Source organism: Aythya ferina (assembly GCF_964211825.1).
Source record: "Aythya ferina genome assembly, chromosome: 2".
Taxonomy (NCBI): domain Eukaryota; kingdom Metazoa; phylum Chordata; class Aves; order Anseriformes; family Anatidae; genus Aythya; species Aythya ferina.
In genome coordinates, this window is record NC_140297.1 from 124,809,910 (window position 1) to 124,837,102 (window position 27,193).

Here is a 27,193-nt window from a genome sequence, read left to right on the forward strand (position 1 = left end):
AGGGGCTGCTTCCAAAATGTGGATCCCAGGGCAGGCTGTGAATACTCTTTTTCTTTTTTTCTTCCCTTTTTTTGTCCCCAGGTAGATCCAAACTAAGAAGGTCCATTCTATACTGAGGCACAGCAAAAAGCATGATTAGTACATGTTTTTCTGTAGGCAAAGGCTTTTTTCCTTACATCACACTAATTAGAGCTGAAATATCTACAAGATCAAGGACTAGGAACTTCACTGCACAGTGAAGTTGTCCTGAAAACAACAGAACAACTGTAAGTTAGACCTTATCTGTTCCATAACTTCTATTCTGGAGTAGCTCCTTTTTTGTAGACAAGGTCCATGATTTATTTCCTCCAGGTCCAAATTCACACCCTCTGTAGGTAAGCTATATATTTATATTCAATTTCCAAAGCGATATGGCTGATCTGCAGAGAATTATGTTATCACTGGAGCATTTAATCTTGTTTACTGAAGACCAAAGACCTCTGACAGAGAGTAACAGTAGTTACCTTTGAGCATTCACTCTAATGACAGGAAAAAAAAAAAAAAACAGTTTTGGTCTATTATTCAGCACAAAATGCTTGTTTCTCCCTGCTTATTTTATGTACTGCACACCAAACATTGTACAACACGATATGGTGCCTCTGTGAAAAATGGTAAATTACTATTCAGCTTTTATGTGCAAAAATTCCAGCACTAGGACTGAAGTCTCTCCTTAAAAAAAATAAAAACTAAAAAAACAGAGGGAAAAAGAAGTTATCATCTGTGCTTTATCTACATAAGTTATGCAAAAGGCTGCACTGTCTGGTGGTAATTTGAATTTGAAAAGCATCGGACACTGTGAATCTCAATTAAATTTACGGAGCACCATTTAATTTTCATTTATTTGTGTTTGGTTTTGAAAATTTGTTATGTTATTACAAGAGGACATAGAGCTTGCTTGTACTCCTGGGAAATCAGGCATGCGAATAGCATCATGCTCTTTTTTTTCCCCTCTCTTTCTTTTTTAATTCAAAATACCTTTTGAAATTAAAAATAGACCAATGCAGAAGGCTCTCATTTCAGCCATTTGAGACCTCTTTTTGTGTGGTCTCTAGTGACAGCTTTATGATTTATTTAATCATGAAATAGAAGGGAGGTGAGGAAGAAAGACATTTTGGTCGCAGACTCTATTTGCATAAAAATGATTTGCTTCCCCACGTGTGGTGAGGTGGCTGTTTAGACACTTTACGTGTCTTTATCTGTCATGTGAAATATCAGGTCGCTGCCCTTTTCTTTTTCTGTTTGAAAGCCAAATAACAAAACTACGGGAAATAAAAATGATAATAATAATTTAGAATAATAATGATAATAATAATAATAGTAATATAAATCTGTATGACTGCCATAAAAGCAGCATATGATTTATTTTCAGGCTATTTCAGTGGAATGTACTGATAGGGATTTCCTTGTGTTTGAGCAGCACGAAGTCAGTTCTCCCTCTTAATACCCCAAATTACTTTACTTAATGGTCACTTCACTTCACTGTGAGCCATGGTATCAGCGTCATTCCCTCCGGCATACAGAAGGGTCTATCAGTCAGGACAGGCAGCAGGAGGTGCAGCCCACAGGTTTACAGCCTGCTTGGTCTAAGAAGGGGCAGCTTGAGGTGATTCACACACAAAGGGACCTCCACACTACAGACACATCCCACTCCAGGGAACGAGGAATTCAGGGGCATGGTCACCGCAAGCAGCTTCTGTGGCTTGCTTCTGTGGAAGAAGAGAGGCATCTCTCTACCGGCGGCTGCTGCACTCTTGGCACCCTCTTCACATCCACCTGCTGAGTTTGAGGTGACATCGCTCTAAACCCAGGTGCCTCTGCTCAGCGTCTGAAGTTAGGGAGATGTTGTGCAGTGAGTCTGAGCCTCTGCGGCTGACAGCCAGGGGTGAATGATTGGGACACCGGGAGCAGGAATAGATCCATGTGCTGCCTCGCCCCCGTGGGGAGCCATGTGTTAGCGGAGGATGGCACCGGCATTAACAAGCAGCCCATCCCAGCGCACAGGAGAAACAGATCTCGGAGTCCAAAACAACAACAAGAAAGATTAGAGGTGGTGTGTGTGACAAGTTACAGAGGGAGGTGAAGCAAACCTTTATCCAGTCTGAAATTGTCTTCGTGTGTTCGGTCTCGGAAGACAGGCTAAGTGGGATAGGAAGAAAAGTGCACCTTTTGTGTGTTAGACTTAAGAAACTCATTCAAGTGCTTGGCATTTCAGGACTCAGGCATGTGTCCTTCTGCTCGTTTAACCTGAAGGATGCTTCCAGTGGCATATAGTTGTGAAGCGTTAGACACGTGAAGAATAGTGTGTATGCTTTATAAATGCTCATAGCATCCAACCCTTGGACTTGTGCACCCGGAGGGGACATGGACCTTCAGTCTCACATAAATCTGACTTTTAGATATACACTGAGTTACCCTTAGCAGTAAGACAGGTTTTCAGGACTGCTGAATATCTGTCTCTTCTACAAATGCTCAATACTCCCAGCTGTCAAGCCCATCTTGATGCCCAGCTTCAGGAAACCAAACTTGAAAAGCCAACCCTCAGTCCTGTCCTTTAGTTCACTTGTGCAGACCTCTGATAGCTGGAGAAAGCCATGCACATCAAGAGCAGTAGGAGCACTTTCCAGGAATGTGTAATGATTAAATATACCTTCACATTTGGAACCACTCTGTCCCTCAGCTTGTAATAGAGGAACTCCAAAATCAATAGGGATGGGTATCGTATAGCAAAACATTCTTGTGTTATCAGGGGCAGAGGGCAGATCCCCAAAGACTTTATATCTGCTCAAATTTTTTAAGTCTGATTAAATAGAAGGCAGTGGATACATAAATCAGGAAAAGTCTGTTCATTTTTTCCTACTCCAAATTTTGTAGGCAACATCTCTCATGCAGTGACACCATGTACATTTGCGAGAGTGTTGTATTCACCTAGGTCTCTGGTTATCCAGTTTATCTCACCCCAGAGAAAGTGCTGGACCCCATAGGCTGTTGCTCAGATCTCCCATCAAGAAGTGTCTGTCTGTGGTTCCGGAGGACTCAGGCGCACACACACAGTTTGAAAGAAAATGCAAGTTAATCATACACAAACAATATTCTGATCTAATTTCCCTTTGCTGCCAGTAAGTACAGTGCTTTAATTCCATGAGGATATAAAATATAATCAGGACTGAGCTGTTTGGGAGGAGAAATACTAATAGAGTGGCCTATGTTAATCTTGTTTCATTAGTTTTAAAATTTTCTATTACTTGCCTGCAACCTTATGCCATCTGCCAAAATTACCATAGGGACGGTCCTCTCTGTATTCATGTACCGTAGCTGTCTTTGCCCTGCTGCTGAACGCTTCAGTTTCAGCTGGTGATCCTTCATACTTTTTTCCACGAGACAGCTTTAAATCACATGCCAGTGGGGTCAGGATTTAGCTAAGCTTTAGCCAATTGGTTGTCATGTCAATATGCAGACAACATGGACGAAATAAGACAATTTAAAATGAAAATAAGCCTAAGATCAGGCTGTGTTCACTGCTCGTGTGCCTCTGCTCCTCCATCACTCTTTAAGAGGTGTGGATCTACATTTTAGAGCAGTGCTGCTCTGGTATGAGTGCCTGGCTGTGCAAATATCCATTTCCTTTCTTTTCTGTGAACTGGAAACTCAGTCTTGCCACTCTGCTCAGGTAAGCAAGCTAAGTCACCCTCATAAATCCAACATCTCCCACAGAGAGGGGGGCTTGCTTGAGAGAACAGCCTTGCAAGGCTGGATTTTGGGGAAGTGATGCTAAGCAAGGGTCTCTCTCCCCTCTGGCCCACCCAACACAGCTTCCCCACAGCTTGTCCCCAGAGCAGGACAAGAAGTGAGTGTCAGCAGCAGAGGTAGCCCAGGAAGCCAGCTGCTGCTCCAAAAGCTCTCTGCTCCCTTGAACAACTGTACTTAGTGGAAGGCCTGGGAGTTCAGAGAGCAAAATGCAGCTTGGTGTTTAACATCTACCTCTGGATACACTCGGACTGTATCTTAGGTAAAAAAATGGATGAGTTCGTGCTTGTACACTTTTAAAAAATCCACCCAGTTTGACTGAATGAAAAATGGGTCATCTACTGTCAGCAAAGCTGAACCTTTTGCAGAAGACCCATGAACCAGCTAGCCTACAAGCCCCAGCTGAATTCTCTTTGAAGCTTCTTCCTAAATATCTCTTAAATTTCACTGTGTGAAAAAAAAAAAAATAAAAAATAAAAAGGTGTTCAACCTGTAGCTAAAATATAGGGCAGACCTTGTATGCAAAACCCTCAGTTACCATTTTCAAAATTCTGCTTTTGCTTCTTCGTAAATTGGCTAACTGAGCTGGGACTCGGGTGTAATGTTCAGGTCTGAGGCCACTCAGGCTGGTATTTAGTTGGAAGCAGATTCTGCTTGTAAATTTCCATTTTGCATCTTGCCTTTGTGCTTAAGGTGAGATTTTTTTTTCCCTTAATTTAGTGAACACATGCAGAGAAAATCAGGAAAGTCTTGATTGCTCCTCTTTTAACACCTCACTTTCCCTGGCTTCTGAGAATTATCTGAGTGATTCAGTGATGAGTCGTAAGGGCAATGTATTAGGGCCAGCTTTCAGACAACAGTTTCTCATAATTAATATGAGTGGCAAATATTTCACCTGAAGTTTTACCTTGAATAGTCTGGTCTGCGATTTGTCTGGTGAGTCATAGGTACCATCTGATTTATGTATATTTCATTTTTCAGTCCATTACAAGCAATAGGACTCAACAATGACAGCATGGGCAAAATTATTTCTGCTGTTTAAATTAATACAAAGCCGGGCTCACCTAGATGCTGTCTTTCAGCAACTAGATCATTTAAATACTGAATTCAACCTCCATTAAGCCTCTTCCTCAAAGCATTGCTCACTCTGTTCATTGTTAGGGCATTTTGAAAGGAAAATGGAGTGTAAACAAAAAGTATTTCTTAATCATGGATGAGCAGTTGCTGGTTTACATCATGTTGTGGTCAATTTGTGTCACAACAACACAGGCCGCCTGTTTGTAAAAGATTTGGTCGGTTGTCATCCCGCTACCTGGAGACAGCTCAGGCTTTCGGTGTAGCTGTGAGCTCAGCCACGTAAAGCAGTGCCTGCTGTCTCTGAACCCTCTCAGGTGGATCAATACTTAAACACCAGCCTATCTGACTAGCTGTCGTGAAAGTCCTCCTGGCACCCACCCAGCAGTGACATGGAGAGGCAGGGTGGATGGCTGCTGTACATCCAAAAAGAAACAGAGAGAAGGAGAGGGCCATATCAAACACAGAGCTGATTTTGTCTTAGATCCCTTCTCAGGTGGTTTTTATTCCTGACATCTTTAGGATAATCTTCAGGTCATTAAGTAAGAGACTAATGACTAATTCAGACAGCCTGTTATCCTGGATTTCTGTCCAATGGAGATAGATTGGTGCCATGATATCCAAACCAGGCTTTAGATGTCCCACATAGATGTCACGCCTACTTCTCCTTTCACTGAACAGAGAACGAGGATCTCACAGCGCTGGAGAATAAGTGATCCGAATTTCCTATTGTTCTCTTTCATTTAGAGAGCACCCTATAAAATCTGCCTGAGCCTATCTCAACCACCAGAGGTGGTGATTGATAAACAGACCTGGTCTCTCAGAGCACTCCTGGCTCAGCATTTCTGCTCACAGAAGAAGTGGCTATTTTTCATGATGAAACACACTTGCTGTTTGATTTGCTCTATTACAAAATGCCTTACTGAGGAAAGGTGGCTGTTGTTTCCTCCCTCAGTAAGGGTGAGCTTTTCAATGACCGGCAGCAGATTTAATTTTTCAAATGCATTCATCTTTATATTTATGTGCAATTTTGTAATTTCATTTTATAAAATAAACAGATTTTTTTTAATGGAATTTGTGTCCACCCAGGTGCAGGTCAGTTCCAAACTTGGCTCTGGTGACAGCTGCCTGTGGTCTGTGCCCTGCACCAATAATAACCAGGTCAATAACTGTGACTGAATCCGAGGCCTTAAGAGCAGTATTTATCACAGCTTCTGCAGACTTCACCTGCAAACAGTGCAAGATGGGCAGAAGGAAGGTTGATTTAATATCTCGCACACAAGTTGGCCGAGCACTGTGCGAGCAGGCCAGCATTGCTAATAATGGGTGAGCACAGACTGCGATGTGATGCCGCAGACATCTGCCCAGGCAGTCACCGTGCTGCTAGCTGAGCAATGCACCATGACTGGAGTACAGTTCTTGGCTACCAGATACAGTTGCTGTGGTTGAATTAAGGAGATATGGGCAACCAAACACATGGAAAAGCAAGCACACATAGGAAAAGGGGCAGATGCAACAGGCAAGGAAGGAGACGTGTTTTATCTGTGGCAAAGACTTTCTGTTTCTTCTACACAGTGACTTTATGGAATGGCCACCAGTTGCTTGAGCTGACGTTGCAGCTTTTCTTCCTGCATCTACATCAGTGTAATTTTTGTCTCCCAGAGGATATGAGCTGCGGACAGCTCACCCCACACTCACTCACACCAACCCAACTAAGTCAGTCACTCGTGATGTGAGAATAAGCAGTGCTCCAACTTCTAAAGCATGCTATGTGTCTACACACCTCGCCGCTATGCTGGCTGTGTTATCTGATCCAGTGAATGGAGCTCTGGTGTGAGTCAGAGTCTGAACTGGCACTGTGTCTCATTCATTGGCTCTACAAAAATACCGTTTGCAGAAGAAGAAAAAGCTTTAATTTACAACAATCCACATTACTCAAAGGAAAGAATATATGAAAGAGACAAACGTGACATTAAACCATTACTAGATCTGCTCCTTTTCTCTGAAAGTTAATAGCAAAATTTCTCTAACATGGCTTAGATGGGTTAGTACCACAGAGACATTCTTGGAAGGTCTTTACTTCATGTTTAATTTGTTGGTGTGAAGTAATATCTACTTATCTGATGAAGCAGGAGTAGCAGGAAGAGGAGAGAGCTGGTAGCCATGAGTAGCTTTCTGGCACCGGTGGCCAGTGCTTGCCACTTACTCCTGCAGCCTCTCAAGATGATTCTTCCTTTGCTAGACAGTTGTCCAGCAGGACTGGAAACAGCAGAAATTATGTGTTTAGAATAGGTGGCTCATTGCTATGTTTAGAATAGGTGACTCATTGATCAGGAGGTCCTCAAAAACTTCTCCATCAGAACAACAAAGAATGATGTGTGGATAAATCCAGGAAAGACTGAGCCTTAACATTCATGTCTGTAAAACTCCCCTCTTGGGGTTCCTTCATTTGCCTGATCACTAGTGGGACTACTTTTTATGCAGGTCAGTTGTTAATTACTTTCAAGAAAAAGTAATTCCAGAAAGGTGCAGCAATGAGTGAAATATTGAAAATGTGTCTTATTTCTGGCTTTTTTTTTTTTTTTTCAAGTCATGAAAAAGATTGGTTACATGAAGAAGGGAATTCATTTTTCCCAACTGCCAGCTAGAAGAAAGCCACCCCCTTACACTATTCTCTAAAACTGTTTTCACTACTGGTTCAAATGCCTGGACCTTGGCATCCTATGGGAGATGTGCAAATCCTACACCAAATAAGTTATTTGGCCTGTTTTCCTCTGAACTACATTTGGTGTCTTTAATGACACCAAATCACCAGGTCATTATGCAAGAGACATTGCAATAGACACATTAGCCACATCCTGTTAATTGTAATATAAGGAAAATCTACTGAAATAAAACATTTTCTCCCAATAGACTTTTAAAATTCATTGTCAACCACTGTTAAGAAAGTGGCATAGCTAGTACTGTGATTGATGGAGTTTGTCTCCATCAATAATATGCAATATGTCTTTGCATATTATTTTGTCTGCCACCATATGTGTTTTTGTAGCAGGTAATCGTAGCAATTATTTAGAGAACATTCTGTTGGTTCCTACTAATAAAAAGAAAAGATCCATGCAAAATAAGCAGCCTCTTAGCCTGAAAGAGTATTGTTGTGATATATGTGACAGCTGCCAGGTGTTTTGCTGAAGGAGCTAGACTGCATTAAAAATATGAAAACAAAATGCTTGAACTAAAGTTTAAACCATTTAAAAATAACCTGTTGTGCTCCCTTTGTTTCCGCTGCCTGGAAGTGTTGAGTGCCAGAAGTGTAACACTTGACATTTGAGGCAGACAAACATAGCCTACAGATTCTGTGATGGCTTTGTGACCAGCTAGCATTTTTTTAATCTTGCCTGTTCTTGTCAACACTAGGGGTTGTTTCTAAACAAGCTAGAAAAAAAATATGGGAATTAACTTTAATTTCTTACTCCTTTTTTGAGGCTAGAGAAACCATAGAATTAAGAAGTTTATATTTTCACTGCTTCTCCCTCCAAGACCCATATTTTCTTACAAATTCACTCTTGCAATTGTGCTGTATCAAGAGGAGGCAGTGAAGGCATTGCATAGCTCACATACCTTTAAGGGTGTAGATCCTTTTTTTTTTCTTTTTTTCTTTTTTCTTTTTTCTTTTTTGGCATCAAAGGTAGTTTAGGAGTATGGGAGTTTTTTGCCAAATGACCCTGCTTCTTATTCCTGCCTAGATGCCACCACTGGCATAGCAGTTGTGCTGATGCAGCTGCTTGTTGGGCTGTGTTGGAATCAAATCATTCAAATGGTCCAGGTTAAAAATATCACTCTTCAACTCAAAAACAACAACAAAAAAAAATTGATGTCATTCCAGTGGCATTCCCATTCTTAGTGCTGCCCTGCAAACAGCTGCAGCAGTGCAAATGGCCAGCGGGACATGGAGGGAAAGCAGGAGGGGGTGGAGGGGAGCCAAAGGGCAGAACCTTCTTTGGTTTGGGGAGCTGTTGCTCCAGCAAGCTTTGATATAGCTGTACAAGAGGGCTGCTTGTAACCAGCTAGTGTATCCATGTACATGGCTGTAAGAAATAAACCCCTTTTCTAGGGCATATTGAGTTACAATAAGCCGCATGCATTCTCTCCTCATGAATTTCAGTGTAAATGTAGACCTTTCGCTTTGTGACCATCAGCACTGAGACCAGGGTTCCACAAGGTGGCAAATACAGTTTGGGAGAATTCAGCACTAAGTCAGAAATACCATATTCAGGTGGCACAAAGTCTTTGACTAGTAGTAGTCTTCAACTTCAAAATCACTATGAAGGACTGTATTTGTTCAAAAAATGTGAGAACTTTTGAAAATGTGTATAATTTTTTGCTTTGCTGGCAAAGGCACAATATATTCTCCTATGACCAGCATAAAGCCAGTGACCATTTTTAGTTTTGGACTAATTAGACAAAATTCTGATCATTTAGTCATGTTCAAGCCAAATGAAACATACTGCTGGGTGATCTACAGCACCATAGGAAACAAGTATTTCAGCTATCATTGCTCTCACATCTCCTTGCAAGCTGATGTGACACAACCTCTGAGAGGTCCATTATAAAGTTGGTTTCTCCAGATCCTGCTTTATCAGAAATAATCAAAAATAAGTAAAAAAAAAAAAAAAAAAAAAAACTGAAGAAGACTACAAAGACCCTGCACCTTTCATCCTTACCTTATAAATTAAAGAGGCACTGATCTTGTAAGAGAAATGGTGCCATCAAAGTTCATCATTTCTATCAGTTTTGTGATATTCTGAGGTTTTTGGGTGGAACCTTTCTTGTGTAATTATTTAAAAGCCAGACCTAGTCTAACCTGGTCACCAACAGTGACTCTGGAGTCAGCAGGGAGAACCGGGCGCCTTCAGAAGGCAACCCACGCTACAGACACTTCTTGTAGGAGGGCACAAATCACCCTCTGGTGGTGCCTTTCTCTCATCACTCCCACTAGAGGGAATGAATGCAGTTTGCCTGACCAGATATCTCACTTCTGGATGACTAAAGCTTGGTAATATGGGTCCCAGTCTTTGTACCTAAAGGCTATGGAGATTAGCAGTGGCAGAACAGAAAACAGCATGTGGACGTCATTATGTTTCAAATACCTACAAGGACTGGACTGCCTGTTATTCCTACACCATAAATAGGGTAACTGCTGGGCCCTAATCAATAAAAAGTCTGTGATAAAACCAGTCTACCCACTCTTCTCCTCCCTCCACACCCTTTGCTCAAACCCTATACAGACTTAAGTAGTGCTTGTGCCTAAGGAAGCAAATGTTGAAAGTGCTGAACACCTATAACTTTGCTACAACTCATCTGCTAAACCCCGAGATCCTTATACTGTTTATCCATGCAAATTCCAGCATGCCAGCTGCTGAGGGGTGCTAAATGGATTTTTCAGTGGGAGTTGTGGTTGCTCAGCACCTCCACAGAGCTGGCATGTAAACTCCAGCCTGGGCTTCACTTAGGCGGAAAACAAATCCAACCATCAGTCATGCAGGGTGTGCTTCCCTCCCCGCTTCATGAGCTGGCCTGGTGAAAATTCCTGGTGCTTATTAAAAGCATCATCTGATGTCACTCGACACCACAAGGGAAAATATAAATCAAAGTGTAAGTATTCAGCACTCTCTCAGCATTGGCCTAATGTGATTAATGTAATCTGAGGTAAACACTTCAGTTATTCTTTATTGCTGTTAGGGACCCAAACAGAGGGCTGGGGCTTGTTATTCTAGGTAAAGTGAAAAACAAGCCCTACCCATGAGATCTCCAATACTAAGATAAAGCTCAGGTAGCAGCTTAACAGCAGTTACCTAACAGCAATGGACAAACACGATGAAGTGTTGAATCTGAAACCTCTGAAAGGCATGTGGCAAGGGCTGAGCCATGCTCAGCAGAAAGCTCTTCCCTGGCAGTGGAGAGGGACTGCAGGAACAGGGCAAGGGAACTGATCCGGGACAAGATGCAAGAACTCATGGGGAGATCGGATGCCCAAACCCTGTTGATGCTGAGGGGACCTGCTTCTGCTTTCTGCTTTGCAGAATCACCTCCTACTTAAATAAATAAATAAATAAATAAATAAATAATATTTACAAAGGTGAAATCTTTGTAAAAGATTTGTAAAACCGTTGGGAAAAAAAATCCAACACACTGTATTACTCTGTGTTGTGTGAGCTGCCACTGGAAGGGGAAAATGGATTTAGTAACGTGGAAAGAGTCTCTCCTGGCACCCTTTGATGGTTTCTTGCTTCACATGAGGATAGCATACCTCAGTGACTGCGTGACTCAGAGCACAAATCCTGAAGTGTCACAGGTGTGAAAACACAAGCCTAAAAGCCAAGGAATAGCCCCGTTGTCAGTTCTGCACTTGCCTCACTCCCGGCTGGGCGTGATGGTGGGTTATTGCTCTTGGAAAGGTGCATTGAGGTATTGCAGTCTGGCAGCCTGCTGAGTCCAGCGAGGTGCAGGGAGAGAATGCTTCACCCAGCCAAACCCAGTGGGAACGTGCCGGGGCTCCGGCGCTGTTTTGCTGACACAGGAAGATGCCATCTCAGCAGCGTATGAAGGAGTTAACATGTTATGAAACATGGTTTTGTCAGTGATGTAGACAAAGATTGTTTTGTTTGAAATGCAGCACCAGCAATGCTGGTTAACAAGGGAATGCAGTCACCTTTCCCAACCAAGGCTTTCTTTCTTGTAACGTGCTAGGTCCAAAGTCTATGAAAAAAGCTGCTTAAATTTAAGCCCATAGATCGTTCTTTCCTTCAGAGCTGAGCTTAGTTTAATATATATTTCTGGCTATTGGCTTATTGGAATAGCAAGTGGAGGTGGTATAGAAAGCCTGTCTTGCATAAGAAGACAAATGGCAAGCTACAATTGTGGTTCTAAGTAAAAAAGTATGAAATTGCAGGAAATGATGTTCTAAACCTCTTGCCAATCCTATTCCTTTGCAGGTCAGCCCCATGCCTGGTCACACACACTGCTGAGGGCTTGGTGTACAAAATTGCACAACCAATTTCAAAACTACTTTTAGCTACTCCAGGTGTCCTTCCAAAAATAAAGGGCAAAATTTTCAACACCACAGAGGACTAATAACCCACCTACGCTCCCACATTTACTGAGATCTGGAGAGCACACAACCCCTTATGACTCTGAAAGTCTAGCCATGTATTTACTGCTGATACCTGACTTTTGTAATCTGTGTTGGAACATTTCAGCTGAAAGGTTTGCATTCAGCACTTTCCAGGTCTGAGAGTCACATCTCTATAATCGGGGCTCAATCAGCTACGTGCTTTTCCAGCTGAGGATCTGGCCCCATGGGCCCGATTCTTTGCAATACTTTCGCATAAGCCTGGGAAACAACCCTCCTCACCAGCGCTGCTGAAAAGGGATTTTTGTGTTCGAGTAGGCAGCTGTTCCTCCCAGATCTTTCATCCCACTTGTGTGCTCATTAGGGTGCATTAAAAAGTTAGCATGGAAAGTAATGCTCTTTTGAAGGATACCTGTCCATAAAAATCCTTTCTATTTTGCAGTGAGTAGCAGAGGTGCCTTGCTTGGCAAGTATGAGTCTAAATCAAAGATAAGTGCATGTTTCCAACATTAAAGTAGATTCTCAGATATTATTTCACTGGAACAAATAAGGCTATTCCAGTTTAGAGCACCTGAGGATCTAGGTCTAAAGAAGGAGCTATGAAATCTAATCAGATACGAGTAAAGAAATAGGGAGGTACTTTTTCATACCCCCATTGTGTCTCATCTGTTGGTGTCACAATGCCCAAACAGGTAGTAACTGGAATGAAGCCCAGTATATATCTATATATACTATAGATACATATAGATATACTATATATCTATACGTAACATGCCACCACTTCGCACTAATTCCTATGGTACATTTTAACACTGAGTACTTACAAAAATGCTAAGAAAAACCATCATCCTGTGCTTCCATTCCTCATAAGCATCCCTGCTTCCTTGTTCTTTCCTGGATATGTATGTTAGCATCACCGCTTCGGTAACTTTCTGTTTTAGGGGAGTAGTATAAAAGTCTGCAATGAGTTAAAATTCAGAGAGCACTACTCTGGCATTTTGCCTCTCCTGAGTAATATCCTGACACCAAATGGTTCTCCTGAGATCATGCTGAACTTCCCGGCGTAAGGTGAAATCCTGCATAGAGAAGGCTGGCAGCATTGGCCCAAAGCTCATACAAATAATTGAGTTTTAAGAATGTACAATAATGTATGTACATATACACGAATATAGAGGAAAAATCCTCTATATTTCTTGTTAAATTGTGGTTACAACGATGAAGACAGAAGGCATCCCTTAGCTACCAAATCAGGTTATCCTCACCAAGCTGGTGTTCGTTCTCTGCCAAAGGAATCTGAAAACATTGGAACTAGTAAAAATATTTCAGTATGTTATATTGGCCTATTAGATGTCCATCTAGTTTTAAAATATAACAACAATTATTAGCTATTGTTATATTTTAGCTAGACAGCACATCCAGTACAGATTTCTTTTTTTTTTTTTACTGCAAGTGTAGGATACCTGTGCAAATAAAAGGCAGATTTTTCCCCCGGATTTTCTTTATTCTACACTGGGGAGTAGAATCAGCAGCTTATATTTCTCTCTTATTTATTTTCTGTTCTTGGTCTGAGTGAAACTGAAGTGAAATTATTATTAAAAGACTTTAAAGAAACAAAATAAAATAAAGCACATCCAAGGCAGATTTCATGACAGCAGAACAAGGATCACTTTGAGTGGCAGTGCACTGACAATAACTTTTGGCTCAGGTCCACATCAATCTGGAGACCCAGCTACACAAGCCAAGCTGGCTCGGGATCCCTTCTAAGCAGGCAGTTATCACCTTCATTGCGATAATATTCCAGAGGTCCAAACCAGGGCTCAGCCCTTTGCACGAGTGCGATGCTCACACAGTGCAATCCTTCTTCTACCACTGTCTGTGGCAAAAGTCCCTCTGCCTTCTCTGGTGTTCAAAGTATGGCTGGCCTCCCCAAATTTCCATGCTCCCTGCCTTTCCCCCCTTTCCCACCTCACTCCGTTTTTTCTGCGTGTTGTGAAATCAGATGTATTTTAATGCAGCCCATCTTTTCATCTTCCCTTTGCCAACCTCTCCTTCCTTTACAGACCGGCTCTGAACCGTCCCCTCAAGGACGAGCAGAGGAAACTCCCGTGAGCAATGAGAGGGGTGGCGAGCCGGCTCGTCATGTCTTCTCCTTCTCCTGGTTGAACTCTCTGAATGAATGATGACTCACTCCGGCTGGCTTCTGGTGTGCTCCTCCGAGGGACGGCAAGCGCAGGCAGCCTGGCTGGAATCGACAAAGAAGCTGGCCTGGAAAGGGACATCCGAGCAGGTTTCGTTCCCGGGAACTCAGTTGACCTCCACGTCGTGCCCGGCCCTTGAGACGACAGAGTCGCGACAGGGGTGGGAGCATGGGGACAAATTGCTGTACTTCAGTGTATCAGAGTGTTTTCCAGTTTCTGGTTTCCAAGGGAAAAGCAGCATCGCTACAGCTGCAGGATGAGCACTGCTACTGTTTTGTTATTCACTCACTTTTTGGCACGTCCCCGTGTAGGTGTAAGTACTTCACTGATGTTAGCTAAAACGCTGCTGTGATATTCACCAGGAGCATCCTGTGCCTGCACAGCATTTCCCCTCAGTACCCTCCCGTGTCCAGCCTACGGGGTGACCTCGGTGGCACTGCCACCCCCTTGGCACCCCAAAGTCACATTTGGGTTACATTTGGGCACCATCTGTGGTCCTCAGGATCCATCAGCACATCCCATGCCGCAGAGGCTGAGCGCAGGAGGGCTGAGGGAAGCCGCTGCTCCTTCCTTCTCCCCCTGCACTCACTTTTCCTGCTGAGCCACAGCAGGTGATGCTCACCTGCACAGATTTCGGGCGGGGAGGGACGAGGAGGATGTGCGTGCCAGGCACCCATGCGGGACAGCACTGAGCGTGTGGGGCTGATGTTAGGGAGCACGTCAGGTGCGGTGAGGTGGCACAGAGCCGTGCCATCAGGTTTTCACCTGAAGGCCCCACGGCACACCGTGGGAAGGGCGAACGCCGGCCTGCAGGGCAGGAGAGGAGCCGTGCAAAGCAGCTTCGCGCACGGGAGACCTGCTGAAGGTGACACCGCGCCTTTTGTCACCTCGGACGGGGCCCCAGCTCTCGGCAGCCCTTAAGGGACACCGGGCAGCTGCCAGGGGGGCCGAGTGCCGCAGGGACCTGGCGTCGGGCTCCGGGCAGGGGCTGAAGGAGCCGAGCACAGCCCTGGGCATGCAGCGCCCCGCACGGAGGGAGCCGTCGGGGACGGGGCTGCGCGGCCCCGGGGGGCACGGGGGAGCCTGGCGGTGCCACCCCTGGTCCCTGCCTCTGTGGGACTGCAGCCCTGCTTTGTGGCCGTTTCCCCCCAAAATGCCCCGTGAGGGCCGGGGGCCGTTTGCAGCGGCTGGGGGGTGCTAATTGCAATTAATCGTAATTAGGGCTAAAGCAGAGCCCGTGCGGGACCACGCTCCGCTCTGCTCCCCTCGCACCCCGCGCGGCGGGGGCGGCTTTGGGGCTCGCCCCGGGGTGCCTAGGCAAGAAAGTCTAGCCAGCCATCGTTATTTGCAGCTTTTATTAAAAATATAAATATTAAACATTCTCTTACACAACAAAATTGACCGAGCGCTGAAAAGATGTTTTATTGTGAAAATGTTTACAGGAAAAAAAGTGGATTTAAAGTAGCTTACAGAGATTCCCCCTCCCACCTCCCTGCCCCCGCCAGGAAAGTTATCTGGCTTCTCGGCGACATTTCTTCCAATGCTCACACATCCCTACGCAGCGATGCCACTAGAAAGACTGGGAAATGGAGAAATAAATAAAGGTAGGGGAGGTTACGGACGACACTCGTGTTTCTGCACTTGGTAGGCGGCCGTGCATGCTAGTCAAGGGACAGAGGCTGTTCGGAGTACACCCTTCTAGGTTTAAAGCTATATAAAAATAAAGAGATGACATCAGAGCAGCACTATGGTACATCGGAGTGTGGAATTATTCTTGTGCTAACCGCGGAATCTCTTTGGCAAGGCGGGGAGGGGCCGCTTCACTTCCCGATGATCTCCATCAGTTTCCTGTTGCTGTGGGCTTGCTGCGCCAACTGCTCGGCTCGGGCCATCTCCAAGACCTCTCGGAGGAGGTGGAAAGTCAGATCCAGAGAAATGGGGGGCTCCTCGGACCGCTTCTCCCTCTCCACGGCCTCCCCCTCGCCTTCGCCCTCCTCGGGGCTCCCCAGCGAGCGCTCGGGCAGCTGCTGCAGCTGTTGCACCGCCGCCCGGAAAAAGTTGGTGGCGGAGGCTTGGGGCTGTGGGTGGCTGCTGCTGCTGCTGCTGCTGCTGGAAGAGGCGGAGAAAGAGCCGGCGGGTCTCTTGTTGAGGTTGCCCAGGCGCAGGAAATACTCTTCTCCCATGCGGAGCAGGACGGGCAGAGTTTGCTGCTGCTGCTGCTGCTGCTGCTGCTGCGGGAAGAAATCCGGCTGGTGCAGAGCCCCGTGGGCGGCTCCGGGGCTCTTGCTGAGCGCCCTGCACTCCTGGCAGGGCAGGAGGGCGACCAGCAGCAGCAGCAGTCCCGTGCACACCAGCACCTGGAGCTTCATGGTCGGGGACCTGCAGCGGGGACGGGATCGGGGCGAGGGGTTACGCGGCCGGCGGGGGGCGCGCAGCGCGGCCGCTGTCCCGGTGCTGATGCGCGCCCCTGCGCGCCCCCCCGACCCCTCTGATCCCCTCCGAGCCCCTCTGATCCCCCCCGAGCCCTCCCCGAGCCCCTCTGAGCCCCGCAGCCCTCCCGCACTCAGCCCCGGCCCGTCCCGGCCGCTGCCGTCGGGGCGCGGAGGATGCGCGGGGGGCTCAAAATTGCGCCCGGTTCCCCCGCGCATCCCCTCCGCCTGCCCCGGGGATGCGCGGCCGGGGCTGCGCCCGCCCCAGCCCCAGCCCCCGCGCAGCGCAGCGCGGGCGGCTCCGCACCGCTCCGCACCGCTCCGCACCTACCCGGGGCGGCGGCGGCAGGGCAGGAGGCGGCGGGGCTCGGCGGTGCCCGGCGTCCCTCTCCTCTCGCTCTCTCTCCCTCGGAAGCCGGCTCGTGGCGAACTTGGGATCAGATTTGGTCCTAATCAGAGCCGGGGCGCGGGATTTTTATAGCTTAGACCCTCTCCTGGAATCACGCAGAACTTGCCTAATAAGCTGACGCTCTCCTGACAGCCCGATTGCGTGCCCCGATCCACTGCTGAATAAATCATGGGGGCCCGTCGGAGCGCCGATGGGCCGAGTTTCGCTATCGCAACCCCAAATCTCACGGCCAATTATATCAACAGATATTTATCGCCTCTGCGGTGACGTCAGCCGGGCCGGGGGACGGGGAGCGGGGTGCCCCCCTCCCTCTTTTCTCTTCCCCCCCCCTCCCCAACCCCATTGACAAAAATACTTGAATGAGATTTCCTAGCGGGCGCCTACTATGCGAGGTCACTCCGGGAAAACTTTCCACTCGCCGGCCGGCTGCAGGGAGGAACCCGGCCCGATCCCACCCGCACCGGGACTGCCACCCCGGGCAGCCTCCGACGACCCCCTCCCCCTTACGACCACCACCCGCTCCCCGGTCCTTTTCATCCCGGCCGGGGGCTCCGCGGGGCTGCCGAGGAAGCCGCCGGTGCCAAGCACTCCCCTGCGCCCGCCGTGATGCTGCCGGGGGGCGGGCAGGGCAGGTGCCCCCCCGGCCTCCTCCCCGCCTGGCTTCTGGCCCTTCTTCCCCTCCATCGTCCCCTCTTGCCGAGGTGGAGAGCGAGAAAACCTTTGGGTTTTCCCTCGCACCGATCTTCCCCACCTCGTCGCCCTCCTGGTCACCGGTCTCCCTGCTTGCCCCCCTCCGTGGGTGACTGCACGCCTTGAGGTCCCTTTGCAGTGCTCCCCCGTCACCATTCGGTCTCCATTCCACCAGTATCTCCAGCCAGGTTGCTCACCGTCAGGTCCTCTCTTCAGGAGGTGGCACTGCTTGTGGCAAGAACTTCTGCCCAGCGCCCGTTCCACGCCCAACGTGCCTTCTTCAGCCTTTGCATCCCACCAGCTATGCCACTGCAGCTCGGTCCCGCTCCACCACCGCCTCGCTTGCAACATTCGTCATGTCCTTCCCTTTACATCGGAAAATTGCACTGAAAACCCTACCGGTTTCACCCTGCACAGACTGCAAATGCCTGGGGCCATGCACATGTGCGTGTCCCACCACGGCGAGGAGATTGAACAGACCGCAGAAGGTGGTCGTGTGTTATCGACACTACATCAGTGATGAATCCGAAATCCATTTCCTTAACAAAATAACGAAGTTCAAACCACTTAATATATGAGGTTGGCCACAGCCCAGTTCTGAGCATCTCCTTAGGGACGCTATACACTTTAATTTTTGTTATACCTACCTCCAGCCTCAGACGTCGTTGTTGAAGTGCCAAAGAATCCGATCGTGTGCATCATAAACACACAAATGGAAAAACAAGTAGTAATACCAGAGATTTGTCTCTGCATTATCTCCGTTAGCTCAGGCATTCATGAACTGAAAAGCATATTTCAACAAAAACAGAGCAGAATATATCGTGGAGATAGTCACAGCAGACGCTATTTGTATGCTTTTAAAGCGTGTCAGCACAGCTTTCCGTGAGAACAACAAGAGGTTCAAAGAAGCAGGAACTAAGTTCAATCAGTTGAATGTAAGAGGCACTTATTAAACTCAAACCCTCCAGATGTGCTCCGGGGTGGGTTTTATTGCAGTGCCTCCCTTTATAGGTTTAGTACACCCTTAAAGACCAGAAAACCTCTTAAAATAATGAGATCATAAACACAAAGAAGGAAACATTCTGATCCAAACACATTTTTCTTAGTATTGTGGGTGAAATCTGAATAAGTTACAGAGCTGCCTCTCTCCAAAAGATTGATGCCAGTTAGAATTGGCTCAGATTATTTTATGTTTTTCATCGTTTTTAATATTATTTAGGTCCCTTTAGGCAGACAGTTTCATCCCTTGAAGAATTACAGTGACAGCAAATACAGCAAAGGAGTGGGCTAGGATAGCTCCTGTAATTTTCACAAGGGCTGTGTAACCTGCCAGGTTCTTCTTACCTTTCTCCCAACCCCTGGCCCTGAGCAGGCTCTGTATTTCTCATGCACACTTACTTCTAATCCAACATGGGCACATTAGCCCATGGTTTCCCCATAGACCCTGAATGACGTGTTAGAGGGCTCACAACAATTTCAGTGCAGGGAGACTATGAGATACTTGTATGTCTTAATAACAAGGGATATAGAACAAGACAGATACCTGAACTAAAAGTGCTTCCCTCAGTACTTCAAATGCAGAACTGACTTCCTGTGAACACAGAACTCATTTCTCCAACTAGGAACCAGTTTCAAGGCAAAATCTCTGCTGTTACTCCTGAAGAAGATTACAACAGAAGAAATCCTGAGTTCTCACTGGAGGGCGATTCTCACTGTGGTGATGAAGAGAAACAAGGCGGATATCAGGTAAATCTGGAGTAGAGTTTACATTTGGTGACACAGTTTGATATTGGCAGGCTCTTCATAAGAAAAGTGCTCATATTTGACTCATTCTGCAACATCAGGTGCAAACATAATTTTTGCACAATAACAATGTCTCGAAACACAAAGTGTTAGCAAGGTCCATCTCCTCTATACTAACATGGGTTGGGTGGCACCTGCACTTTAGCATTAGCAATCTCAAACTCAGGCACCTGCTGAAAGGCAATTTATAGCCACTCTGCTGTAGCTAATGGAAAGCAAGAGCATGCCCAGTGCATGATACAACCCATCGCAAAATAATATCTTGAGGCTTCTGGAGAAGCTCACCTTGTTCCCTTGTCTATAAAGGGAGTGCAGAGAGCTACCTTAGTCTAGTCACTGAATTTTTAAATAGCTAATGTTAGGAGAGAAGAATCCCATCCTCATTGATTGACCATAGCAGAGAGCTCACGTGATTCTAAAAATAACAATATAGAAGTGATGATGTTAAACGGAGGGTATGGCTCTTACCCCAGGTATTTTTGAAGATGCCCATCTACAAACATGGAAGAACACACACCAGATGTAGATCAGCTTTCTACAATAGTGTAATATTTCATTATAATTCTAGCTTTTGTCAGAAGACAGTAAGGTGTTCTGGTCTTGCTGCATTCAGCAAATATTTCCATATCCTCTCACTTAACCACTTCGTGTGATCACCATCATTACTTGGTGCCTCTGATCAGGTCTCCAACATATGATCTTTTATTCTGTGACTATTTCAGCACATCTTGCCCACTCTGCAGTGCCAGCAGTCACACAGTGACTCCTGTATACATTACATTCTCATTTGACCCTTTGCTACTCCTGACACTAAGAAATCTAAATCCTCTGGTCATAAATATTATGGATTCCAGGGCAATCTAGAGAAAAGGAAGAAAAAATCAAGGTATCTTGAAGGTAATAAGTCATCTTAAGAACAAAATACTATTCCTGTTATGCCAATTATGCCTATTATTCCTCATCAGACTGAATTTGTTAGACCAATCATAGAGAACCACAATTAAAGTGAATTATGAAATTCAATAAAAATAAATCAACAAAATAATAATTTTTAAAACTATGTTCTAGGTCAGGATAAGAAAAAATACACTATTAAGGACTTCAGCTATTTGTCATTTCTTCTGAACCCAAAAGTCTTCAAAACTTTCTCATTCAGTTTTAATTTCTCTTTCAGACAGTTTTTAAATGATTTCACTCCAGGAAGGGGGTTATGTGCTCATGTCATGGGGATTTTCCAACCTGACCCATTCTATGATTCTGTGATTTTATGTGGTATAGCTCACCAACATAGATTCATAGGATCATAGAGCAGCTTGAGTTGGAAGGGCCCTTAAATGTCCCCTAGTTCTAACCCCCTGCCATGGATAGGGACACCTCCCACCAGACCAGGTTGCCCAAAGCCCCATCCAACCTGACCTTGAACACCTCCAGGGATGGGGCATCCACAGCTTCTCTGGGCAAGCTGTGCCAGTGCCTCACTGCCCTCAGAGAAGAATTTATTCCTAAAATGTGCTTAATTCCTTGTGCCCCCAGGAGAATTTATGCAAGTGGTACAGGCAGGAGCTGTGCATGTACCCCCTTGGGCGCCACCAAAAAGTGATTATGGCTCTTAGCCACGCTCTCTCGTTGCAGTTGGCAAAGGGACTTGTAGAAGCAGGCTGGGAGGAGTGTGCATGCTAAGAGCTGTGCCTTTCTCCTCCTGACAGCCTTCATCTAGGGAGGCAACAGCTGACCTTTATATTTACCTCACAAGACTTGTCAGTTGCTATTCTTGCACTCAAATAACGGATGGAGAAGGCTGGGCGGCTATGCATGCGAGCTCTCTACGCTGTTAATGATAATTCTGCAGGAACTAATCTCACAATTATTGGTAGCAACAAGGAAATCCATCAAACGATCACCCTGTGAAAGCGCCGAGCAATTTGTATTCCCGGTTGCCTCAGTGTCTGGGTGCATTTTGCTGTAAGAGAAACTTTGCTGTGTGCTCGCCCAGCCTGTCTGCCCGTGTTTGGCAAACACAGCTGCCGGGCCCGGGGCAAGGCTGAGGGGAACCTCATGCATGCCTCCAGCAACCCACTGACTCTGGGTTCAGCCTGGTGGGCAGGGAGGCGGGCGAGGACACCCCCAGACCCTCCGGGAGCAGCGTATGGACTGGGGTGTGCAGGGGGGGCAGAGGCCAGGTCAGAGGAGGGCAGGAGCCAGGGCTGGTGTCAACCTGGAGGGCAGGCGTGGATTCTTACATTGCCTCTCCTCAGACACATCCCTGCCACAGCGAGGTTTGAGCACAGACCTGTCTTTTTACTTGACACTGGGTGAGGGGCAAGGAGGGGAGCCCACACAGGTCAGACCATGTTACCAGTGGTTTCTCTCCAGAGAGTCTATGAGGAATCACATACTGAAGGCCAGGAGAAGAGGAGAGACTGTCCAGCTCAGATGCTCTACCAGAAAGGGGCACTGAGCCACTGACAGCTTCATCCATCAGCTACACCAGGGACCTTGCCTTGTTGCTGCCCCATGCAGCGCCAGGCCTCCATTAGCCATGAGTGTCACCAGCAACACACAGTTCATTCAGCCCTGAAGCCGTAGCCATCATACAAGCATGGGGAAACCATGCTGCTGGGGTGATGGATCCAGGGGTCACTTTGAAAATAAAGAAACATTTGAGCACAGCTGTGCCAGTGTCACATTTTCCAGCACCCAAGCAGCAGGAATTTGAGCAAACTGCTGCGTCTCTGATTTTTCAGTGGCCAACCTGCTGCTGTCCCACCAGAGGAGAAGAGAACAGGAGAAAAGTTAGAGTTCGGATTTGCAGAAAGTGAAACCCTCATTCACTTCCACCGTGTTTATTTGTTGTGAACTGGAGTTTTCTTCATAATGTAAGCACACATGATACTTCTATATTTAAAAGCATACACTAAATGAGAAGGAGACAGAGAAATGAAACTGAGTACAGAGGGAAAATAATCAGTGTGATTTGGAGAAGGTTTGTGATACTAAGAGCAACTCCTGCTCCTCAAATCCTGTTACAACCCCTCAACTGTTGCTAAAAAAAAAAAAAAAAAAAAAAAAAAAAAAAAAAAAAAAGGAAATTTTAGCCTTCTAGCTTAAAAACACAACCCAACTACACCATCAAGGCTGAGAAACCCCAGATAAGCACAGGAAGAGCTCAAAACGTCATCTTCTTTAAAAATCTCACGATTCTGAGCACAATCTCAATATTTGGGGGAGGAAGAGATGGGAGCAGCACAGTTTTTGGAATACTTGAGGCTAGAGATGCAGCAACTGCCTTCTCACTTCCTTCAAGTGAGGAGGTATGGGAAGAAATACAAACGCTATCTGTCTTGAATGGCTGGGCAACAGACTATATATAGAATCCGCTCTGTCCTACTTAAGTTATGACTAATGCTAAACAATTAGAAATTCAGATGTCTGCATATTTGAAGGAGCAAACATCTCTAATGCACCATTTGTTGTTCATTAAAAAATGGAAGAATCAAAGTCTCTCTTAGCTCCGACTAGGCTGCACTTACCAACAGGTGTGTGTTGCTGGAAGAGGAGCCCCATGAGACTAATTGCAAAGGATAATGAACAAGATGAGGCGTTTCTTGGAAAAAAAGATTGTTATCTTTATAATGACCATGCCCATGCCAAAGACTGCAAATTCTTAAGGGAAGGGACTTTCTTTTTTGTTCCATGCCTGCCTGGTGTCTAGCACAGCGGCGCCCTAGTCTGTGACTAGGAATCCTAAGTGCTACTGCAATTCAAGCGGTACATCATAGTAAATAGTAGTATTAAATTAGCTGGGAACATGAAGGTAGTTTTCATCAGCATCTCAGGATCAAACAACATTTCTCTAAGCCAGTGGTTAATGGAGTTTTATTTGACATCACGTTATTTTTATGAGGAAAAGACAATGCTAATTCCAAAACACAGTCTACTCTTGGGAATTTGGCAGGACTTTTTGTCTGGTTCTTCTAATTCAGAGCTGCAGTGTCTGAGAACACTGGAGTGAGTTTTGATATGGACAAGATGAAAGACCGAGTGATGGAATCAAAGCACAGAACAAAACCACAAATCATGCCAGTTAATAAATGGAGGAAATGGTCGGTCTCCACAGGACAAAATCTCCAGATTCCTCAACCATTTCATTCTCACTATGGTTTACTGATACTGCAAGGTATACACTTAAGGAATGTACTTACTGGATGGCTTCTTTCATCCCTCTTCTGCTTTGTCATCTTGCAGATGTAAACAAAGAGGCCACTGATGGCACAGCCACACTTGTTGCCATATACTACTATTTTAACAAATGAGGAAGGTTTTAGCCTGGAAGAAAATACTGGCTTTATTCTTAACTCCTGGTGCTGGGAGGGCAAAGGAAAGCATCAGGTGTTGTAGCTGCTTCTCTATGACTAGGAGCTTCCAGGTAATTAAGAAGCAGATATGTCTTCAGCCTGGGGTCCCTGAATGGTGGGATATCATTACAAACCCCTCTGTTTCGGGCTAGTGGATATGCACATCAAGTAAGATGGATGGTGTGTACTTCTAGCCACTACATTTCTGATTTCTCCTTCACCAGGAAGCAGCACTGTCAGTGGCCTGACATCAGGCCACTTGGAGGTCTCAAACAGATCTGCAAAAAGCAGATCTTGAATTGCTTTGCAAATATTACCTCTGAAATTAATGAGGTTAATGAGTAGCTGTAGAGAATTAATGTCCTTTACCAGAGAAGTGCATTCTGTACTGAGTGAAATACAGCAGCTTTGCAACTCCCCAGCCTAATATCAAGCCTCCTCCATTCCCCAGAAGGCTGAGGTGGTCCAACACCACCCGCAATTAAGGCCCACAGACTGGGCTAGAGCTAATGCCAGGAAATATGCATGGATACAGCACCCAGGCAAGGCTGCAGGATGGGGCTGTTACATGTAGGCCTACCTCATGTAACGGGCATGGAGGTACTTGGACTACCCCCGCCTGTATTGCGTGATGCTCTGGTAATGCAGTGTTGCATCTCATATAAAAGTCTTGTTGAGAGCTCGCAGCTCCTTGTTTTTCTGTGCAAGAGCAGGCACGTGGGTTTGGAGTAGCAGCAGAGCAGCATGCTCTCACTTTGCTCTGCTTTACATGCCCTTGGATCAACAATTAAACCAAACCTTGGCTGTAGACATCTAGGTAAATGCCAAGAGCTCATCAGCACCCATCTCTGACATAACCTGGCTTGTACGGAAGAAGTTTTTACTAAATGACAAGGAGAGGCTGAGAATTTAGGAGACAAGAACTAAAGCTAAAAGCCATAGGGTGGCATCACAGGCATTAGGAGCCCCGTGTTCACAGCTCGTAGGATGCTTTGAAATGGGAGAAGACAGCTGCTACTAGAGTGGCCAAAGTTGTTGTTTTTTTAAAAGAGTATATAAAAAAATAATGTCAGAAAAGTATTCTGTGCCTCTTTTTTAATAAGTCTAATCTCAAGTAATACTTGAGTTGATAGCATCTCTTTTGAGGCAGCTACATTTTTGGGCATACAAAGGTTGGGAATGTCCTGATAAAGCTTTTCCAGTTCCCTTAGTGAAGTCTGTGTGAAAAATAATTTTAGAGCAGCCAAATTTAAGGTGTTAACAGTGAGTGTCACTGACCTTTGGGTGTTGCTGTAAGACAACAGTGTGAAGTGCTGGCAAACACACTCACTGAGTTTGTCTCTCTTCGGTTTTCTCTGAGTGTCTTGGGCTCAGAGAAGATTTTAAAAATCCTTGGCTCAACAGGCAGCTCCCCAGAACATCCAAGGGATGCCATCCCAGGCAGACTGCTCAGCTAGACCTCTACTATGAGAGAATGATTCAGAGGAACCTGGAAACACACCCAGTAAAAGCTTTGACACAAAAGCACTTACAGCTTAGTCAGAATTGCTCTTGAGTTTGAAACTGAGCTTTGAAACTGTCTCTTCCTCCGCAAGTAGGAGGAGGAAGGCCTCTGGGTGTAGTGTGGGAAGTACACCCCAGTCCCTCACTTATCCTATCTGTATTAATGCTCCTGAGGAGGAGAATGTAGGGTTTTCAGCTCAGTGGGAATAAAAAAAATGTGCATCCTGAAATCTAGGGTTCTGACACTGACTGCAATTAAACTTGTTTTGGCCCCAAACTGAAACGCACGCACACTTTCCTCCTATTTTTCTTGGCACAGCTTTTGGCAGAGCTGTGTGATGGAGACTGGCTGACTGTTGCAAAACAGGAATGGAAAGGAGATGTCAGTAGCAGGCAACCGGTGAACTGCAAAAGAAGGGCAGTGGTAAGTGAATTGGCTTCCACGTGGCAACAGGTGATTGAACGGCATAATAATGTCTCTATTATGTCAGCAAGAACTATGACAACAGATAAATAAAGGTGACTCAAGATGCCGTCCAATTTCACTACTACGGGGATTGTGCCTACGAGGTGGATTTGTTCTCTGGGTCTATTTACTACTCCTGGTAAGAAATAAACCCCAAATTAAAGAGATGAGCAAGAAGCAATGTTGTACATTTCACAACCAACCAACACTTCCAGCACAGCTCTACTTAGAGCAAGGAAATGCTCGAGTAGCCCCTGCAGGGAGCAAGGGAATGAGGTATTAATCCATCCTGAGAGCAAATAAATTGCAGCACACATTTTTTGTGGTAGTAGGGAACTGTGTCTCCTGCCTCAGGCACAGGGCTATCCTCACTCCTTCATCTGCTTAGCTACATCTGAGGACAAACTTCTAATAAACTCCACACCCTAGATAACTATCTGGGGGATAAAGATCCTAGTTTGGGCCCCTCAGAACAGTTCTTCATTTCAAAAATGAGCTCCACAATGACCCCTTTATAAAATCCATAGAAGTCAACACAAAGCAGAGTCAAAATCTGCTGACAGAAGATGTTATTTGACTCTTTCTTTGCAGAGAATTAAAACAAAATCCCTGTTTTGGATCAAGGCCAGATTTCAAATCTTGAGCACTGTCCTGAAGTGTAACTGCGTCTCTCTGCATGGTTCTGGCTGAGCTGCCACATGGAGCTTGAGGCAGAGCCACCTCATGCTCCAAAGAATGAATGCCATAGCTTAAATAACTCTACCTGCTACCTGTCAACACGACTGGAGCCACAAGGAACGAGTTTTCCACATATAACTCCACCACAGCATCACAGAGGTCTTATTCAGTTTGATTTTTGTCTTCTAAGAATCAGACATGAAACATGCCAATTGCAGAGAAGTCACAGAAAACACTGGTGAATCTCTTCATGCTCATTGACACCTACTGATAACTAAGCCCTGTTCATTACCAAAGCACAAATAGTATGCTTCTCCTTCAGCCTTCAGTTATGGCAAGGATGTAGCTTGAGACAGACTAAGTTGTTTTCAAGGACATAAACTGAAGTAAATCTTCCTCTTCAGGGGGTGACTGAATTGAGCTGTGGTGAACTCAAGGCATGTATAACTCCTGGTGCTTTTGGAGAGAGAAAACAGGTTTTTTTTAATTTTGATAGCAAGAGTTTGGTTAGGCCACACGCAGGTTGTATATTCTAAATAACCTGGCTTTCCTCCATTTGCCAAGCACAGCATCAGCATCACACCTCCACCTAGACACCAGTCCCAGGCTGCATCTCCCACCTGCGCTCATCCTGAGTTCATGTAGAAACTCGTGGGTGCCTCATTTACGAGCCATA

General features: G+C 45.7%; 2 protein-coding genes across 6 annotated transcripts in view; one reads left to right on the forward strand and one right to left on the reverse strand.

Annotated features, from left to right (window-relative positions):
- Positions 1 to 16,431, forward strand: part of TRIM55 (tripartite motif containing 55) — a 41,120-nt gene extending 24,689 nt beyond the window's left edge. For 4 of the 5 annotated variants that reach the window (XM_084510358.1, XM_084510360.1, XM_084510359.1 and 1 more), the window contains one exon: positions 14,047 to 16,431. In XM_084510358.1, coding sequence (XP_084366484.1) covers positions 14,047 to 14,095 — 49 coding nt within the window. In that variant the 3' untranslated portion in view covers positions 14,096 to 16,431. The remainder of the gene's footprint in view (positions 1 to 14,046) is intronic. The other variant, XR_014689855.1, reaches the window with a different exon arrangement.
- Positions 15,582 to 17,314, reverse strand: CRH (corticotropin releasing hormone). The gene is made up of 2 exons (XM_084510361.1): positions 16,945 to 17,314; positions 15,582 to 16,563 (listed from the first exon to the last, which is right to left on the reverse strand). Exon 2 carries the CDS (start codon positions 16,551 to 16,553, stop codon positions 16,005 to 16,007), a length of 549 nt encoding a protein of 182 aa, XP_084366487.1. The 5' UTR covers positions 16,554 to 16,563; positions 16,945 to 17,314; the 3' UTR covers positions 15,582 to 16,004.
- Between the last annotated feature and the right edge of the window lie 9,879 nt (positions 17,315 to 27,193).

Excerpts from the sequence above, each read along its gene's own strand:
- CRH (XM_084510361.1), bottom strand. The coding sequence starts at position 16,553 with ATGAAGCTCCAGGTGCTGGTGTGCACGGGACTGCTGCTGCTGCTGGTC.